Raw genomic sequence first — 21,022 nt, 5'->3', positions numbered from 1 at the left:
ACCATGTTTGCATTTTGGTGAAATATCTAAAATATTTATTCAGAAAAAACTGGTACTATGCAGAGTAAATGTGCTTAAATGAGATTTCATACACTTGTCAAATTGAACTCCCCAGAATTGCACTAATCTTATTGTATTCATATAGAAACTTCTACATATTGAGGGACTTAGCAATGTATACAAAAATGACCATGCCATTTTCTAAGATACAGTTTTAGAACAAATGATAACTATTTCACACTCATAATGTAAAATCAACCATATGCATATGATATCTATTTTACTATTCATAATCAAATGTCCTCATATCTTTAATCACGCACCTAAAAGTTACAGACATAAGCTATCTCTATAAATTATGATTAATCACACAAAGAATCATAATAAATAAGTATAATGGACTTGTGATTAAGCTCTACCTTTTGAATTTTCTATTTTATTTAAACAAAGGAGATAAATACATGCACTGCTTATGAATAAAATTCACCAAGAAATTTGTTTATAATATAATATTGTATTTCAAATAATAGGAGTTTGACTATTACCCTCACTGAATCATCAAGTCAATATAGGAATTCATTTCATGCTTCAAGATAAAACAAATTTAAGATAAATACATTAGAGTTGGCTCTAACAACAGCTTAAATTCTGAAGCAATACTAATTTATACACATGTAGAACTGCATCTTGATGACTTTTAATGTGAGATGTATATATTTTTCAATGTAATTTAAAGTCCTGTTCAGAAAAGAATGCTAGCTGTGTTTGTCTTGCCTTTTCTGAGTCAATCATGAAATCACCTCATGAATTAGCTGAGCAATAGTAAGAATGAGGAAGTTGTTTCTTTCTGCTCTGCTCAGTGGAGATAGAAAGGTGAGTAAGTTCAGTTCACATAGTGAATTGAATAGCTCAAATCACAGTGCCATTTCCTGCTTCATGCTGTGTCCATTTAGTAAAACTGAATTGGTCATCATGTTTTTAGCATTGCTTTTCAGAGATGTCATACGCACTGCAGAAGAGCTGGGAAGGTAGCTGGTTGATCCCTCTTGATAGGACTTCCTCCCACAGCAGAGCTGGCTGTTGAAATGCCTCCTGAAGCTTTCACTGAGTAGATAAAGAGCAAATGGATTGACACAAGAATTGCAAAAGCTCAGAACACGGGCAACTAAGGTGACAATCATGTGGCCTAGAGATGGGTCAATCTCATTATAATTGAAAGACCTATACATGTAGAGAATGTGATTTGGAAACCAACAGAAGACAAAGCAGCCCACGAAGACTAGCACAATTTTAGCCAGGCGCTTCCGTGTCTCCATCTGCAAATACAAGGAAACAGTTCCACTGGTTAAAATGAAAATGGAACCACCCACACACAAAATATCATGGTGCAAAAAGTAAAATTTACCATGGCATGCAAATGCATCTAAAAACACAAAAATTATTTTCCTCAATAAAGTGATGATTTCAACAGTTTGACAAAGCCTATTTTGGTCACTATACCCTTTCATCTAAAAATATTTGACAGCCTCTACAAGACTAGATGATAAACTATTAATAAATAGCTATGTCCTCATGTTAAAATGTGACGCATAAAAATTCTAATTCTTAACTATTTTCCTCTTGCTTAGTCTTCTGTGTTCACTTTAATATAAATCATGTTTGTGTTAAATCCATTAAATTAATGAACAAAAAAATATACTTAAAATTAGATTTGTTTTAATCAGGGTAATTGAAATACAGCATGACTTTTTAAATCCCTATTCCACAAAAAAAAAAAAAAAACTAACCTTGAGATTTAAACTTCTCACTTACATAAATCAAAACCTTCTGACATAACGATCAATCCTATAAGTATTACTATGTTAGATTACCTTTAAAAATAAAAAGATATTTTCTTTCTTTTCTTAAACTTCAGATACTGCATTTACTGTTTTATAAGAAAGACTTCAGGAATGTGACAGACAAAATTCAAGTATTGGAAATAAATCTTTTTAATCTAAAAATCATTTTCTAACATCTAGAGTTCAAGGTTTAGCTCATATTTGTCTTGCTTCCTTAAATATTTAAATGAGGCAACATGAATGTGAAAACTTAATTTATCAAAGGGTATTGATAGTAGGCAAAATGATATTTCCTGAGCTAAAACTATTGATAGTGAATTAGAATATGCCAAAGAAAACCGTAGTGAGTGGTGAACCGGGAAAGCAAATAAAGATGCAGTAAAGAGGAGGAAAGAAATGTGGAACCCCAGATGTATCCTAGTGGTATGAGTTAAGCAACCTGGGAATATTAAGAAACTCAACTGTGAAATTTAGGTTATGAAGCAGTGTCCACCCTAGCAGGTGGAATATGGGTGGAACAATCTTAGGACAGCATGTACTTAGAGACTCAAATGCACAGGTAGGCTATTGGCATTGAGATTACTTCATAGCTGATAACAAGCCTAGCTACCCAGCCAGAGTTTATAAGTCCTAATAGAGAATTTCACAAAAATAAGGCAGAACTAAGGACATTTAAAAAAACAAAAGTGGAGGTGGGAGGGTAAGAGGAACTCAATTTTAGAAACCAAAGCAAAAACTCAAATACTCCAATTGATAAACAAATTGGATCAGAGGGCAAAGGAAAAAGTGCATTGAGCCCATGACCTGAAATTTTTTTTGTTTCAATGATGCTAGATATTTAGATAATAAACCTATTAACTTATCTATAATTACTTTAGTGATGGTTGATTTTTTGGCTTTTAAAGAAGTTGGATCTCTGATGTTGATGGTCATCAATAAATAGAGGTCACCTTCCATGCAAGAACTCTCTCAAGATTCTGCTGTTGTTGAAGCGTGCACCACCCCAGTCCATGGCTCCATTTACAACCTAGCAAATTTTAATGATCTGCCATTCAACATGCCTTAAAATTGGTGAAGACCTAACTAAACCTCCCTGTACCTACAAAATCCTTTGGAAGAATTTCCTCTCTGAGAGTCCATAAAAGCATCATTTGAAACTCTGTCCCACTAGACCGTATTTCCAGCTATCTGTGGATTAACACAATTTGTTTTACCTTAAGTTAGCTTCTCTGTATATTCCTTAAGGAAGAAAGACTGCGTAAGGTACATCTGTAATTTTTAAATTAGCATATGATTTTTATAGGACAAGCTATAAAGTTGAGTTAAAGAAAATATGACTTCAGCGCCAGCCACCTCTGGATCACTCTCACCCTTGTTCTCTGCCTTCTGTTCCCACAGCCCTATTCTGGCATCCTACCCCAACAGCAACCCCAGTTCCCAGACCGTGTCCTACAGTCTTTTCCTGATGAATCCTTCTCCCAGATTTTCTGTCATCCTTAATGGGCTAATGCGAGGAGAGACAATAATTAAATAAATTTATACTTGAAATTTTAATTTTCTGGTTTATGTTGTTTTTATGCATTAACATTTACAGGTAAGGAAAAGCCTTCAAAGACATTAAGTTTTAACAGCTCCAGGCCCAGATGGCAGATAAGCTGGACTTCACTGGACCTCTACAGAGCTGTAACATGGCCACATATCTGAGGTGCCTCCCCTCCTCCTCCGGGCACACCATCCCTTCTAGTCCAGGCTAATGCAAATGCAGTGCACTGTGACCCTTTTCTAATCTTTCACAGTACTGAGAACCCATGAAACAGAACAGAAAATAGCAGCTAAGGCATCTGACCCACACACCCGGAACACACACACCGGGAACACACACACACACCCCTACCAAGCTTACCTGTTTTTTAGTATGTTCATTGTATTCTCCAGGAAGATTATGTGCACTTTTAATTAAGGTCTTTGCAATATGATAATAATAAACGCTAATAATAGCCAGTGGAATGAGAAAATAGACCAAGAAGATGAGCACTGAATGAATCTTTGGGTGTAATTCATCCGTCTGAGGGTAAGGTATACACGCGGTGAAGTTGCCATTTTCCAAGCTATCAATGCGCGTCACTTCTGAAAACACGGCTTCTGGAAGCGCCAGCAGCAGGGAGATCACCCAGATCCCCGCTGCCTTCACGCAGGTCCACAGCACCGCCCCGGACGTCTGGATGTCCATGGGGTTGACAATGGCTCTGTACCTGGAAAGAAAACACGCCTCACATCACTCTCTTAGAAGAAAAATGTAAAGAGAAGGAGAAAGAGAGAGGAAGGAAAGGAGGTAGGTGGGGAGAGGAGGGAGGAGATGCTACTTGCTAATATTCCATTACTCGCTAGCTGTTTTGTAGTATATGGAAGACTTCGTATCTCCGCTGTTTGTCTGTCTGCAAATCATTCCACTGCTTATTAGCACAGAAGACAAAAAGAGAAAGGGAAAGATTTTAAACAATCATTCCCCAAATTGCATTAATTTGCTTACCTCTTTCACAAGTCTTATTCTAAATCAATAATTTATTGAATATTTGTATTTAAATTATTACATTAAAAAAAGTTATCATTACCAAAATGGCTATAATATACAACAAACCTAAATTACAAAATGACTACAAAATAATGTTACTAAGTTCTATCTCGATACTCTCCTTCAGCTTTTGAGCCTGAGTCTCCCAATTTTTCCTGAGGACATCAGTAAATCTTACAGACTAATCTAAACAGGGATTTCTGCCATAATTCAATCATAAGAACTGTAAGAACTGAAGCTGAAATAACCGTCTGTCTCTTTGCAGCTCAAATTTATTTTATGTGGAGACCTCATGAAATCCTCTCTTCCTATTTAAAAGCATCATAATGGTAAAAGGAACCACACTCCAGGACACAGGGCTTAAACAATCCAAACAGCGAACTCAGTCACACACTTTAGGGTAATAATAATACAAACAAACCAAAATCATGTGTGGACATCAAATTATATTTTTTTCTGAAAATATTTCAGCTCCAGTAAACCTAGAAGGTAACATGATATGGTAAAAAGTGATTTTAGTCAAACAAATCTGAGCCATTGTCTTATCTCTGATATCCTTTGGAAAATCACTTAAGATCTTCTTTATCTATAAGGTGGAGATAAAAACATTTCTCTCAATGTTTTTTTTTTTATAAAAAAAGGAGAGAGCGTCTATTACCGTGACTGCCAATTAGCAGATATTAACCATTCCATGACTCTGTACGTTCTCCTTATTTATATTTGATTTAGTCTGGTGTTCTAAAAAATTCAGAATATTTCAAGAACCATGATAAGCAGGTAAGATCTTCTGAGGTCCTCTGAAGCTGTTTCCCATTGCCTGCAGAAGAGGAACAGCTCCCAGCCTGAAGGGAGCCTCTCTTTCTCCTTCCTAATTTGTATCAAATGTTATTCCCAGGCCCTCAATATGAGAAGATCCATATTTTTATCTAGAGTCTTCCCATGTATAACAAGAAACATATAAATTTTAAAGTAGAACAACAGCAAAGGGCCTTGACAGCAAATTAAATAAAGTAGCATACGTAATGCATTTATTTTACCCAGACTTTGCACATGGCAGAAGACAGTAGGCATGTGTTCCCTCCCCATTCGGCTTAACTGGATGTTCTTAAGCAACTAAAAGAAGAATTACAATCAGTAACTAGAATGAGCTGGGGGTTTTTTCTGGTTTTTTGTTTTTTTTTTTTAGATTAATCTATTCAAAGAGGTTTTTGTTTTGTTCTGTTTTTGTTTTTGTTTTTAATCAGAAAGCACTACAAGCCTATAAAGAAAAATAGTAGCTCCTGATTTCATTTCAGGTCCTGCTCCTGGGTTGAACCAATTTCACATCATTACCTTCATATGTCTAAGAAATGTCCTTCTGACACTGTCTCTTGAAATAAATATTATAGACATTTGCTTTCAACATCCTGTTATGGAATTTGAAGATTTTTCTCTCTTATTTCACCTTTATTCCTCACATTGTCAACTGCCTGATTTAGTATGCTATATTAAATGTTTATAAAGTAGTCACTATACTCTTATTATTACTAGAGAAGTATCTCACACTGCAAGATTAAGTAATATATTATGTTTTCTTTCTTAAACATGTCTCTGACTTACCTATAGTTGCTACTTGATCAGTTATATTCGTATAATTTTCCATGTTCCTGAATTTACTTTTTTAAAAAAAAAGTTCTTCCACTACCTTATTGGATAATTGGAGTCCCAGTGCTTGAATCTCTCTTAGTCTTTTATTTTAATCAGCTCATCTCCACCTTCTTTTTGGTTTTACTTTCTAAGATACTTTATTAGCTTTAGCTTTCATTCTTTCTTCTGACTTCTTAAATTTCTGCTATCATATTTTTAATTTCTAGAAGTTATTCCTAGTTTTCAAATCACTCTTTTGCACAGTATACTATTCTTATGAATATAAATTCTTATTATATGTCTATGGAACTATTTCAGAAAAAAAAATTTTTCATGTCTCTTTCTCATATAATTTCAATAATAGCTAATAATAACAACACAACTTCTCCAAAGTTTCAAGCAAAAAAAATTTTTTTTGTCATAGTAAAATCCAAAACTATTTAGAAGTAAGAAACCTAGTGGGAGTATAAGACCTAGGTACAGAAGGCCTTTCCAACAGGGTCAATTACTGGTCATGTATCGTGCAAGGAAGGGAAATACACTCTGGATCTTTCCCTAAATGATATACATATAATGGAAAGGGGAGTACTGTTCCCTTCACAGAGTCCAGTAACTGTATTTTCATTGTGAATCCATTTTTTTCTTTTTGTATGCTCAGTTGTCCCTCTTTGCTTTTTTTTTTTTTTAATTTTTATTTAAGATTTTGTTTATTTATTTATTATTATTGACAGGCAGAGATCACAAGCAGTCAGAGAGGCAGGTGGGGGTGGGGAGGAGCAGGCTCACTCCCTGCTGAGCAGAGAGCCCTACCCAGGGCTCCATCCCAGGATCCTGAGCCAAAGGCAGAGGCCCAAACCACTGAGCCACCCAGGCACTGCTTTTTTTATATTAACTGCAAGCTGTTCTTGAAATTCATGGAAATATAATTAAAATAGATAGTAAACCAAAACAAACAAACAAACTAACTAATACATTCAAAGACTTTTATTTGTTTGGTTTCTTTATGCTAGAATTTCTCCTAAAAAGTTAGATATCTACTACCTTCCAATTAATATTTAAGATCAAAGTACAAAAAGCTGACGGTAAATTCTTTTATACATGGAGGAGATGAGAAAAGACCAGAGAAGTTTTGGGGAGTGGTGATGATTACTAAAAATTGATCAATTAACTAGCTTTCCTTGTTAGATTATCAGAAAACTCAAAGAATATTTCGAACTTTCCTTTGTAGATTTAAAAAAGAGGAAAGTCAGGAGTGCTTGGGTGGCTCAGTCGGTTAAGCATCTGCCTTTGACTCAGGTCATGATGTCAGGGTCCTACGATAGAGCCCAGCATCAGGCTCCCTGCTCAGTGGGGAGTCTGCTTCTCGCTTTCCCTCTGCCTCTGCCCCTATCTCTCTCTCTCTCTCTGAAGTAAATAAGTAAAATTAAAAAAAAAATGAGGAGTGGGAGGAAAACAAACATCACTCCCCTACCTTTATTCCCACCGCACATCTAACCACATAAACATAAAGCATGTTAGGGAAACTGTGAAGAGGAATGAAAGTTATAACTCTTTCATTCTGACAAGATTGCCATAGTAGAACCAGCAACAGATCTAGAATTCTTGATTTAGAAGTAAGAAACCTTGTGGGAATATAAGACATGGGTAGAAAAGGCCTTTCCAACAGGGTCGATTACTGGTCATGTCCTGCAAGGAAGGGAAATAGACTTTGGATCTTTCCCTAAATGACATATGTGTAATGGAAAGGGGGAGTACTGTCAGTTCTCTAAAGCCAGAAATCACAGTTTACAACAGATTACTGAAGTGTTATTATTAGTATTTAAATATCACATAATTGTCAGAGAGTAAGTTTTACATCAATGTTTTATGTACATACATCTTTGAAAGGATAAAAAGTCAAGCAATACAGCACAAATTAGTAAGGACATGTTTAATCATCCTTCCTTTAAATATTTATAAAAATGTAGGAATGAAACAGTCCCTCAGTATGCAAACTATATCATTAAATTTAGTAGCATAACACATGTGTGAAAAACAATTTTTTTGCTTTCAGATAGTCTCAGAAAGGTATCTTTAATGGAAAACTAGAAAATATCAATCAAAAGGGATTAAAGAAAACATAATTACCATTCATGTATTAAATATTTTTTTAACATTTTATTTATTCATTTGAGAGAGAGAGACAGAGACAGAGAGAGATAGAGAGCAAAGAAGAAGAGGCAGAGGAAGAAGAAGAAGCAGACTCTGCGCTGAGCTGGGTGCCCGATGTGGAACTCTATCCCATGACCTGAGCCAAAGACGGATGTTTAACCATCTGAGCTACCCCGGTGCCCCTCATGTATTAAATATTAATAAACAGATAGGTTTCTTCATTAATTTTTGTTTTGAATCTTACACTTATCATATCTGTGTATAGTCTAAATTTAATGTAAAGGGTAATGGAATATAATCATATTACAACATATGTAACAAAAAATAGTCATCTCAATATCTCAATGTCTCCATCTACACATTTCTGTAAACCTACTAGTTGCATTATCCATAGTTTCTTTTTTTTTTTCCTTATCCTTCTTTCATTAGAGGCCAGAAAAGAGTTTAAATGTGAACAATCTGACAATGGAAAGAAAGATACTGTGGAAGCAAGAGAAAGAAAATTTCAAAAAATAAAGACCCTTTGTGTCAAATACCTCTAAAAATAAAAACAGAAACCTCCTTTTGCTTACTGTTGTATCTAAAGTGCAAAACACAGTGCCTGACCCATAGTAATTTCTCAGTGAACATTTGTTGAACTAATAAGGAAATGTGGTCTGAGCAGCAAGGAGATCACTTTTTTAAAGTAGTTTTGGTAGAGTGGGGTGGTCTTTGGTTATCACATTAAGGGGAGAATAGATGTTAGAGATGGATATGTAGTCTAGTCCAGTGATGCCCAAGCTAGATCAATTTATTCAGAATCACCTAGAGCTGAAAACAGTATTGGGTTTCTCCCCAGACTTACTGGCACAGAGTCTCTAGGATGTAAAAATGTGAGTTTCTGCATTTTACTAAGATTTTCAAATGATTCTAAATATAAATCAGTTTTAAGAAACCACCTTTTAAGAAGATTGACTGTGAGGGTACCTGGGTGGCTCAGTGGGTTAAGCCGCTGCCTTCGGCTCAGGTCATGATCTCAGGGTCCTGGGATTGAGTCCCGCATCGGGCTCTCTGCTCAGCAGGGAGCCTGCTTCCCTCTCACTCTCTCTGCCTGCCTCTCTGCCTACTTGTGATCTCTCTCTGTCAACTAAATAAATAAAATCTTTAATTAAAAAAAAATAAAAAGATTGACTGTGGCCATGAGCATTTTCCACATGATCTCCATGAACTTGCCTGATGCAAAAGACACGCATTCATCAGTGGAGAGTATTGGGAATCCAGTGAAAGTTCAGTGTTAAGAATTAGAGGCATGCCCTTTACAATATGTCACATCATGCTTGCCTTCTTTCTTTCTTTCATTCTTTTTTTTTTTTTTAAGATCTATTTGTTTGTTTGAGAGAGAAAGAGAGAGCATGCACATGTAAGCAGGGGAAGGGCAGAGGGAGAGGAAGAGGGAATACTCAAGCAGACTCCCTGCTGAGCATGGAGCCTAACCACAGGGCTCCACCCAAGGACCCTGAGATCATGACCTCAGCCAAAATCAAGAGTCAACCACTTACCCAACCAAACCATTCAAATGCCTCACATCATGTTTCATTATTTTTTTAATTTAAATTCCATTAGCCAACATATAGTATATCATTAGTTTTTGATATAATGTTCAGTGATTCATTCATTGCATATGAAACCCACCCAGTCCACACGTTTTAAACATATTTATAGCTTGTAGCAGTAAAGCTTATTGTGAATAAAATTAATAAATTTATTGTTTAAAATTATCTATTCAAGATCATAGAACAGAATATCTAAAACAATAATCTTTTTAAAAATAATGTAATGGAAGTGGGCTGTGACTTTGGAAAGGAAGGGAGATACCAGATTCAATTACAGAGGCTCAGCAATTCCATTGTTCTTTATGCTTCCCCCAACCAATTATTTTGTTTTTAACCCATTAAAGTGTATGATTTAAGGGGCACCTGTGAGGCTCAGTGGGTTAAGCCTCCGCCTTCGGCTCAGGTCATGATCTCAGAGTCCTAGAATCGAGACCCATATCGGGCTCTCTGCTCAGCGGGGAGCCTGCTTCCCCCTCTCCCTCTGCCTGACTTTCTGCCTACTTGTGACCTCTTTCTATGGGTCAAATAAATAAATAAAATCTTTTTTTTAAAGTGTATAATTTAAATGACATATGAAAGTGTCAGAAGAAGAATGACAATGACAAATCATGTTAGTGAAGGCAACAGGTTGGAGCTAGCCAGTCTATGATTAAAGGAATTGGAGAAGGCCTATAGAAGGTAGAGAGCTCATTTCCATTAATTTTTCAATAGGCCCATTTTGTTCTCCACTTCAGTGCCTATTATCTAATAATTAACTGCATATGTGAATACACATTGGTTTGAATGAATGAGTTATTTGTCATCCTGACACATAGTTGACATAGTATAAGTAGTTATCCAGCTACATACTATTTAAAAATGCTTTCATATTAATTATGTCATTTCACAAAATAATCCTGTGCAGTAAAATTAATTTAAGTACCCATTTAACAGAAAAGATCATTGAGATTAAGGGATCAAATGAGGTTGAAATGATAGCCAGTAGACAGATGACTCAGGATTCACACAAGACTATCTTGTGACTTCAGAGTCTATATATTTTTTTCAGTTTATTGCACATTGCAGATACAACTGAAAAACTAAATGCTTTGTCTATGCTACTAATTTTTAGACATTTGACTGCCTTGTTCTTTGAAAGTCAGTGGTATTTTTAAGTGGAAAGATGACATGTCTGTAAGCACGTTTTCTCAATTTAATGATCATTTTTTATGGGAGAAACTAAGCCTAAATAGTACTAGCAAGTAACATTTCATATCTTTTTAAAGATTTTATTTATTTATTTATTTATTTGACAGAGAAAGAGAGCACAGGCAGACAGGGCAGCTGGCAGAGGAAGAGGGAGCAGGAGGCTCTCTACTGAGCAGGGATCCAAATGACATGGGGCTTGATCCCGGGACCTTGGGATCATGACCTGAGCTGAAGGCAGACAATTATCTGAGCCACACAGGTGCCCCCATTTCATATTTCTTTTTTTTTTTTTTTTTTTTTTTTTTTTTTAAATTTATTTATTTGACAGACAGAGATCAGAAGCAGGCAGAGAGGCAGGCAGAGAGGGAGGGGGAAGCAGGCTCCCCGCTGAGCAGAGAGCCCGACGCGGGGCTCGATCCCAGGACTCCGGGATCATGACCTGGGCCGAAGGCAGAGGCTCAACCCACTGAGCCACCCAGGCGCCCCCATTTCATATTTCTTGAGTCATTTCTAAAAACTGCATTTTCATCAAATCAATGTAAATACTTACAGTCATCTCTAGGCCATGGTCTAATAATCTAAAACTGGTTTCTCGTGAGATGTTTAATGCTTGGTTGTCCCTTAAAATGTGATTCTCTTCCAAAAATTAATTTTTTTTTAATTTTTTATTTTTTATAAACATATATTTTTATCCCCAGGGGTACAGGTCTATGAATCACCAGGTTCACACACTTCACAGCACTCACCAAAGCACATACCCTCCCCAATGTCCATAATCCCACCCCCTTCTCCCAAACCCCCTCCCCCCAGGCAACCCTCAGTTTGTTTTGTGAGATTAAGAGTCACTTATGGTTTGTCTCCCTCCCAATCCCATCTTGCTTCATTGATTCTTCTCCTACCCACTTAAGCCCCCATGTTGCATCACCACTTCCTCATATCAGGGAGATCATATGATAGTTGTCTTTCTCTGCTTGACTTATTTCGCTAAGCATGATACGCTCTAGTTCCATCCATGTTGTCGCAAATGGCAAGATTTCATTTCTTTTGATGGCTGCATAGTATTCCATTGTGGCAAGGGAAGCAAGGGCAAAAATGAACTATTGGGATTTCATCAAGATCAAAAGCTTTTGCACAGCAAAGGAAACAGTTAACAAAATCAAAAGACAACTGACAGAATGGGAGAAGATATTTGCAAACGACATATCAGATAAAGGACTAGTGTCCAGAATCTATAAAGAACTTAGCAAACTCAACACCCAAAGAACAAATAATCCAATCAAGAAATGGGCAGAGGACATGAACAGACATTTCTGCAAAGAAGACATCCAGATGGCCAACAGACACATGAAAAAGTCCTCCATATCACTCGGCATCAGGGAAATACAAATCAAAACCACAATGAGATATCACCTCATACCAGTCAGAATGGCTAAAATCAACAAGTCAGGAAATGACAGATGCTGGCGAGGATGCGGAGAAAGGGGAACCCTCCTACACTGTTGGTGGGAATGCAAGCTGGTGCAGCCACTCTGGAAAAAAGCATGGAGGTTCCTCAAAATGTTGAAAATAGAACTGCCCTATGACCCAGCAATTGCACTATTGGGTATTTACCCTAAAGATACAAACGTAGTGATCCAAAGGGGCACGTGCACCCGAATGTTTATAGCAGCAATGTCCACAATAGCCAAACTGTGGAAAGAACCTAGATGTCCATCAACAGATGAATGGATCAAGAAGATGTGGTATATATACACAATGGAATACTATGCAGCCTTCCAAAAATTAATTTAAAGTAAATCACAATTATTAAAAATTTTCATTTTCGAAATATTCCCCCCAAATTTCCACAAACAATAAAAGTAAAGAAGGTCTACACTAAAAGTTGAAAAAATATTCTTAATGAAAATCTGCAGAAGACAAAAATCAAAACCTAATGGCAAATAGATAAATCAAGGGAAAGGCTAGGGATAAATAAATGGTTAGCATTTATTTTTGTTCCCATTGAAGATCCATGAGTAACTGGAAATAGAAAATACTGCCCAGAACCTCAGTAAATAGTGGCATTCACAAAGATAGACCATGAACCTAATAACAATGAGTATTCTGTATCAGTAATTAAAACAATAAGTTAAGGGGCGCCTGGGTGGCTCAGTGGATTAAGCCGCTGCCTTCGGCTCAGGTCATGATCTCAGGGTCCTGGGATCGAGTCCCGCATCGGGCTCTCTGCTCAGCGGGGAGTCTGCTTCCCTCTCTCTCTCTCTGCCTGTCTCTCTATCTACTGTGATCTCTCTCTGTCAAATAAATAAAAATAAAAATAAAAATCTTTAAAAAAAAAAAAAACAATAAGTTAAGAGACAGCTCATTAAGTTTGAACCTAGCAGTATTAAGCTGGTTCATCACTTTGGAGCCTGGATTAAAACTGAAAATAACATTGATCATACAAAAACAAATAATAATACAGGAACAAAAACAACAATAAAAAAAGGAAATGTAATGAAGATATGTATCATTTTGTATAGAAAATAAATAAATGAACTTTCCAAATACCAGTTGTCAGTATATTTGGGATATGGGTAGAGTTCTCCATACAGCTAAAAATAATCTACTGGCTACATAAATGTTATCTAAAATCTATATATTGATTCAAAAGTGAACATAATAATGGAAAGTAAATACACAAATATAGCATATATCTTGTACTGAATATTGAATCAACTCTTTCCAGAAGAGAATCATCTGTCTACACCTCATACCAACATCAACTTTTCTAGAAATGCAATAAATAAACAATTCAGGATTAACTAAAAAACTTTAAGTAAGAACTTATTGAATGGAATATTATACAACCACAATAAAGGATGAGATCATGCCATTTGTGACAACATGGATGGACATAGAAGATATTATGCTATGAGAAATAAGTCAGATTGAGAAAGATAAATACCATATGATTTCTTTCATGTGTGAATCCCAAAAAGCAAAACAAATGAATAAAACAATAAAAAAGTAGAAGCAGATCTACAAATACAGAAAATGAGCTAATGGTTGCCAAAGGGAAGGGAGGTGAGGGGATGAGAAAATGGGTGAAGGAGGGTGGCAGATACAAGCTTCCATTACATGGTGAATGTCATAAGAATAAGAGGAAGGGCATAGGAAACATAATCAATGTTATCATAATAGTGTTACATTGTGACTGATGGTAGCTACACTTGTGATGAGCATAGAATAATAGAGAAGTTGACTCACTATGTTATACACCTAAAACTAATATAACATTGTATATCAACTATACTCATTTTAATATTTTTTAAAAAAAAAAAAGAACTTGAAAATGAGAAAATAAAAAAAAAATCTTTAAAGACCTTGGAGTCTGATCAACCCTCCTGAGGAATCAGCAACTGGAAGAGCTAAAGTATATTGTTATTTTCATTCCTGGAATACATAAACAGGAACTGCAAGTCTGGGACAAATAATAATAAGGAAAGTGTTGTTGAACCTCATTGTCTGACCTCTTGGCTCAGCCAGAGCAGATGGGCCCCTATTTAAACGTAACATTACAGGCAAAAGACTGACAGGTACATCTTAGAGCCTCTTTATTTCCACTGAGAAGTGGGCCAAACAGAATCAGTATAAATTATTAACTGAAAGACTTGTCTGAGATGTTGCAACATGGAGTAGCAGGATGAGTAGACCCCCACAGACAGAACTCATCACCCAGCTGCCTCACCAATACAAGTGTCCCTTTTCCTCTTTTGGTCTTTCTCTACTCAAAATGCAGGTAGGGAAATAATAGGATCCTAGCTATAGTCCCTCAGTCCTACAGTTGAAGACATTATTCTTAATTTGCAAATGAAGAAAATAACTGCATTATGAGCACGTGTTTTGCACTATTTTATCATCTTCTCCAACTAGAACATTTGAACCTAACAAATGCAGGACTAGCATTCACATGCCTGGTGCGTTCCTTCTTATTTGTAGCGTGACCCAAACATTTCAGATCAAGGTGGATAAATAGCTTCAAAATAATCTTCAAAAACTATAAAGTCATGTATAAATTATGGCAATAGTGTGAATAATGTAAAAATTATCCAGTACCTCCAATGTGGTATTTAGAGTCTTTCTCTTCTTTAGAGAAGAGAAAAAGGATATAAGATAGAAGCATTTGACTTATTGGAGTCAAATATAACAACTATTGTTTAACAAAAAAGTACATATTCAAATTAAAAACCAATAAATTAAATGTAGGTTATAATTTATCCTGTTTTATGACTACATAAAAATAACATTGAGCACTTGTAATGGAAAAAATATGTCCTTTTTACATTGGCAGCCAGAAAGCTTGCAGACAAACATTTGACTCACATTTTGTGGTAGTATAAGTCACCATATAGTCTTCAACTTTTTATTTTTCCTCTACCTGGGTTTCCTCCCATTTTTATTTCTGTTGTATGTTGTTTGTATCTTTATTTTTAAGCTCCCTTAAATTCTTTTGGAACAACTTGACAATAAGAAAGCCCTCACTCTGATAAAATGGGTTATCAGGGCAAGTAGGGAATCTGAACTCTCCAGAAGAGTTTAGAAATACACTAAGAAATATATAATGTCAGTGCAGAGAAGAAAGCCTTCTCACATGCTACCCAGGACTCCAGACCGAAGGATCACATGCTACCCAGGGCTCCAGACCAAAGGAGAAAGCATCTGCAGGCCGGGCTAACTGGTTAATGAGTATCTGAGTTTTGGTCCCAGCAAACAGATTATGGCATTCCTCCCCCTCCTCCAGCCCCCTCCCCTGCCCCATCACTGGATTGAGACCACTAAAAGTGTTTCTTACAGCCTAGGGAGTATAGATCCAGAGCCTACATTTGATCTGTTCCACTATTTTAACAAATAATTATACTGAAGAGAATATCTGTTTGCATTGGTAAAATATCCAAATAATGTTAATGATTCAAGGTTCATACCTAACAGAACCAGCTCAGTTATGAAATTATATCTGATTATTTCAACAAGCAAACAGAAGTTTGAAATCATGAATATTTTAACACTTTAGTCAGATTTGGTGCAAAATTACTTTTGCTTTCAATCCAATATTGGCTATTTAATATTAGAAAAACAACATAATCCAATACATTAAATTAATATTAATCTCACCTTTATTATTTTATAGATTTTTAATATTTAATTTATAAATGCATTTTAGTTAACACGTAAAAAATGAATAAGAATTGTCTAGTTTTACATTTGTAAATACATAAAATTATAAAGTTTGCAATTTGGCACAAGGAATCTGAGAAATTTTTCCTGTAAAAGAAAAAGAACTCATTCTTAAAAGCTATTTGCACTTTAATTAGGGCCTTTTAGAGGCCAAAAGGTCTTCAAGAATCAAAGAAATTACATTCTAAGCTTGGAAATGAAGCTACTGTATTAGATAGTGAAGGAGAGATCTACAATGTCAGCCATATGAGCAAGCAAACAAGTACATTTCCAAAATACAAAAAAATTCATCAAGATAAAAGTAGAAACCAAACAAAAGTCACCACTCTCACCCTCCTGGATCACACTGTTATCTCCTTGACACACTCTGGCTGTGATACAGCTCTGAGGCACATCTACAGTGAGCAGAAAGGAAGTTTCTAAAGGATGAATCAGTTGAAACTTCTCATAAAAGTTTGGAAAGCCAAGGATAATAATTTTGAGTACCAAAAGTGTCACCCACACAACCCTTTGGCCCTAGTGATCAAGGTGATTTAGGCCCCAAGGTAGATTTATAAGAATTATATTTCTTATGTCAGTCTCTGCTCTAGAACACTGAAGTCCACATCACATTCCAGTATGCTTTCTGAAATAGAATTATCTTCCTCTTCCTTTTTCTACATCACTGTGATCTCTACTTCTAAACTCTCTCTCTTTTCTTAAGCAAGACATTCAAGCCATCTCATGAAAACAAGATATTTGGTTTAACAAACAACTGAATTTAAAACTTGTTTAAAAACCCTACTAACAGGGGATGCCTGGGTGGCTCAGTTGGTTAGGCGGCTGCCTTCGGCTCAGGTCATGATCCCAGCCTCCTGGGATGGAGTCCCACATCGAGTCCCACATCGGGCTCCTTGCTCAGCAGGGAGCCTGCTTCTCTCTCTGCCTCTGCCTGTCACTCTATCTGCCTGTGCTCACTCTCTCTGTCAAATAAATAAATAAAATCTTAAAAAAAAAAAACCCTACTAACAGGGTTTTGAGTTTTGTGTGTATGTGTTTTCTATTTTTTCTTTGTTTAGTGTTCCTGTTGCTACAACTACTCTTTAATTTTGAGACATTTATTTTACAATCACATTTATGATGTTCTGTTGCCTTTGTTGAATCTAATAAATCAGCTTTTGCAATCATTTTTCCTTTTTTACTCTTGGGTGCTTTGTTTCAAACTGAATTTTTCCTACTATTAGTAGGAAAGATCATTAATAATTTCTTACGATTAGAAAAGCAATAACAGGTGCGCCTGGATGGCTCAGAGGGTTAAAGCCTTTGCCTTTCAGCTCAGGTCATGATCTCAGGGTCCTGGGATGGAGCCCCGCATTGGGTTCTCTGCTCAAGCAGGGAGTCTGCTTCCTCCTCTCTCTCTGCCTGTTTCTCTGCCTATTTGTGATCTCTGTCAAATAAGTAAATAAAATCTTTAAAAAAAAAAAAGCAAAGCAATAACATGGCTTAATGTGAAGAGTATGGGCTTTGAACTGAGCTCAAATGCTAGATCCATCTCATTATCAGATCACGAAAGTGTTGCTTAATTTCAAGACTTAGTTTTCTTTAGTTTAAAATGGTAATAATATTAATACCTAATTCATAATGTTGTGAGGGTAATAAACTCACACACAGAAAGTACAGTGCTAAGGGAGATTAGTATTCTATTTGCAATCAAATTGTACAGGAAATCAAAACATTTGTTTAAATAAAATATGAGGAGATGAAGTACTTATCAACATGTGATTACTATGTTCTGGAAGAAAAGTACACATGTAGACAATATCCAGCAAAACATTTCCAAACCACTTTAATTGAATATTGGAATGTATGGGTCATTTCATCACTAGTGATTTCAGTTACTTAGTTTATATTTCCCAAACAAGCACTAAAAGGCAAAGTAGAACCTGGACCAAGTAGAAAAGGTAACCCACTTTTTATTGTCCTTAGTATAAGTTGTTGTGCTTCATTTGCAGAGTACTGCCACACATAACAAACTGAAAAAGTCAGTAAGTACTTGAGGAATAGCATGTTCTCTCAGCTCAGTCAGAGCCAATTTACCTGTGGGTCTCCATGATAATAGGTTGAGAAAAATGGCATGAAATGTACTCAAGCCTTGGATCTTGCTACTTATGGAAATAAAAGCACAATGATAGTAATTTTAACTATTGTAATGATAGCTATTCATTAACTTTTATTCTAATCATTAAGTAACTTTTTTAACTTTCTAATTAAAATAGATCCGATAAGGAAGGGCAGCTAAATGAAAAAGTCACATTTTAATTATAGGAGTCAAGGGAAACTTCATAAAAGGTAATAGAAATGGTGTCCTATTAGCAAGATGAGATGCATAATCTACCCAAAGGCACCTATTTTTATAGGAATGTGATTTTTAAAAGAATATGACACAACCCAAAAAGTCAAAAATATTTGGTTTAAAAAGATAGGAGCTCTCAACTCCCTAGTGACCATTGTCTTTCCCTCAGTGAAGAAGAGCTCTTCAATGCCAGAGTGATGGAGGGGTATTATTGCAAATACCAGGAAATTTAGATGGACTCATTTTCCATTAATAACACGATGTAAATTAAAGAAGAGGAAAGTAAACAACTTAATCATCCAATTGTTTGTCTAAATAGCATAAGTCCATATCCTATCCACAAGGGAATTAGACCAGGGTTCCACGTACAGTTGCCTAATTGGACATTCCATCACCATCCTCATCCAGACATCCTTTCTGCTTAAATGCCTGAAAGCATGATCATAGAGAGACTGAGGTAGGGGCACTGAACCAGGAGTCAGCTGACCTGGATTCTTCTCTCTGTTCTGCCAGTGAAATTTACATTCCCTGGGCCTCAGTATCTTCACCTAGAGAATGACACAGTTGAACTTAGCTAATCTGCAAGGTAGAATAATGGTCACTTCCCCACAATTAAAATATGTGAAAAGCAGTTTTGATATCAAAAATCTATTTTTACAGCACCATTTTAAGACACTAAAATTTGGTACCTACCTGTTGGGAGTGAGGGGGGAAAACAGTTGACTTGAGATATTAAAACAAAAATGTGTAGTCATCTGTCTAAAGAGCACTTACTATTGTAGTTGTTTGACTTCAAATAAATAACAGAATTTAGTTAATGAGTGTAAACGATATTTCCCCATATTTGAAAAACCTCAAAATCAAACATTTCCCTAATATTAAGTCAGACATTCTTACCTATCAGGTTATTAATTTGGGCACACAAGAAAAGCTTCTACATGGTAGTTTCACTGTTGCCCAATTATTCTAAGGTTTTCTACAAAATAGATAATAAAGATTTCCAAAGTGTGTGCAGGGGAGGAGGAAGACCAGGATACGCACTTTTAAAACTACTTTCAAACTAATGCAATGTTAAATATCTTAAAAGTAATAATTTTGTTATATACATTTTTTCAAGCTTCAGGCTCAGTCCGTTTTAACTCCTTTTATTCTAATTCCCAGGTACAATCTCCTTCTCTCCTTGCCCTCCCCAGCCATTCAAACCCCCCCCTCACACCCCCCCTCCCCGCCAAGGGGCCCTCCTCCCCCTCTCCACCTCTTTTCCAGGCCACACCACCACCACCTGCGCCCTCACCTGTCGGCGCTGAGGGCAGTGAGAGTGAACACGGAAACCCCCACGGAGGTGAGCTGAATCACCGGGATCAGTTTGCAGCCCACATTCCCGAACATCCACTCGTCAAAGAAGTAACGCGAGGCATCCACTGGGACGCAGGTGAGCAGCAGCAGCAAGTCCCCGGCGGCCAGATTAGAGATGAAGATGTTGGGGACGCTCCTCATGGCGCTGTTGGTGATAAAGATCTTCACCAGCAGGATGTTGCCCAGCAAGCCCACCGTGATGATGAGCAGGTAGAGGCAAGGGATCACGCAGCGGATCGCGAACTTGGCGCGGGTCCCGTCGGAGGATGGCAGGAAGTCTCTCTCCGACACTCCGGGGACCAAGTCGCCCGGATTCACCTCTGCGCTCTCGGAGAGGTTGCAAAGAGATTTGGGGGGCATGTTCTCCTTTCCGGCAGAGTCCACTGGAGTTTCCATGCGCCCTGGTGCCCTGACAAGTGCACCACACACTTGGGCTTAATCAATTTCCCTCTCACAGGGTCAAGTTTACTGCCTGGGGAGAGCAAGTCACACTGCCACGTCCCAAAGAGGACCGGGCCTTGGTGAGAAGTCTGTCCACGCTCAGGTGCTTCACTTCTGGAAGCGGCACACCGGCGCGTACAGGCTCTAAATTTAAAAACAGAAAAAGGCAAAGCATTTGCGTCTTTGTTCTAATCCTCAGTGGTTTATTTTCCTTTATAGCTAGCGGAGAACAATCCTTCTGTGAACAAAGATTTCTCCCTCCGGAATTAATAAAAGTACCTGCCCGACAGTTCGCGGGGAGGGGAGGAAGTCCTCCTGCCGCTGCCCAGCGAACCGCAGCTGAGACCGTGGGAATAGCAGACCCGCGGCGGGCACTTTGCTCTTTCCACAGCTTTGCTCTTGTTTCTGCATTTCCTACTGAAATGTGTGGAATTGGAAGGGATTTGAGTCCTCTCTTTCACTCGCGCCCCTACAGAGTTCCATCCTTACCCGCCTCCAAGCGGGAGGAGCCCCAGATGGTTGCCAACCTGCGAATTCAGGAGCTGAGCTGGCAAGGTCCTGGCATTGGAACACTCAATTTAGGAAAGAGAATGAGTGACAAAGGATGGAGCAAAGAATGGAATTCCTTCCCCACTCTTCTTTCTTGACCCATTTTTTTTCACCCGAAATAAGGAAACTTTCCAACAGCTGGCGTATTAGTTTTTCAACA

At 37.1% G+C, this 21,022-nt stretch overlaps 1 protein-coding gene across 1 annotated transcript; it reads right to left on the bottom strand.

Moving 5' to 3' along the window:
- Positions 1-398: 398 nt before the first annotated feature.
- NMBR (neuromedin B receptor) lies at positions 399-21,022 on the bottom strand. The gene is made up of 3 exons (XM_004752731.3): positions 19,811-21,022; positions 3,745-4,093; positions 399-1,316 (listed from the first exon to the last, which is right to left on the bottom strand). The coding sequence occupies exons 1-3, from the start codon at positions 20,266-20,268 to the stop codon at positions 915-917; spliced, it is 1,209 nt and encodes a 402-aa protein (XP_004752788.1). The 5' UTR covers positions 20,269-21,022; the 3' UTR covers positions 399-914.

The sequence above is a fragment of the Mustela putorius genome, unplaced genomic scaffold (assembly GCF_011764305.1).
Source record: "Mustela putorius furo isolate JIRA1106 unplaced genomic scaffold, ASM1176430v1.1 tig00003863_pilon_pilon_pilon, whole genome shotgun sequence".
NCBI lineage: Eukaryota > Metazoa > Chordata > Mammalia > Carnivora > Mustelidae > Mustela > Mustela putorius.
Note: the sequence above shows the minus strand (reverse complement) of the source record. Positions and strands in the feature narration are given on the sequence as shown.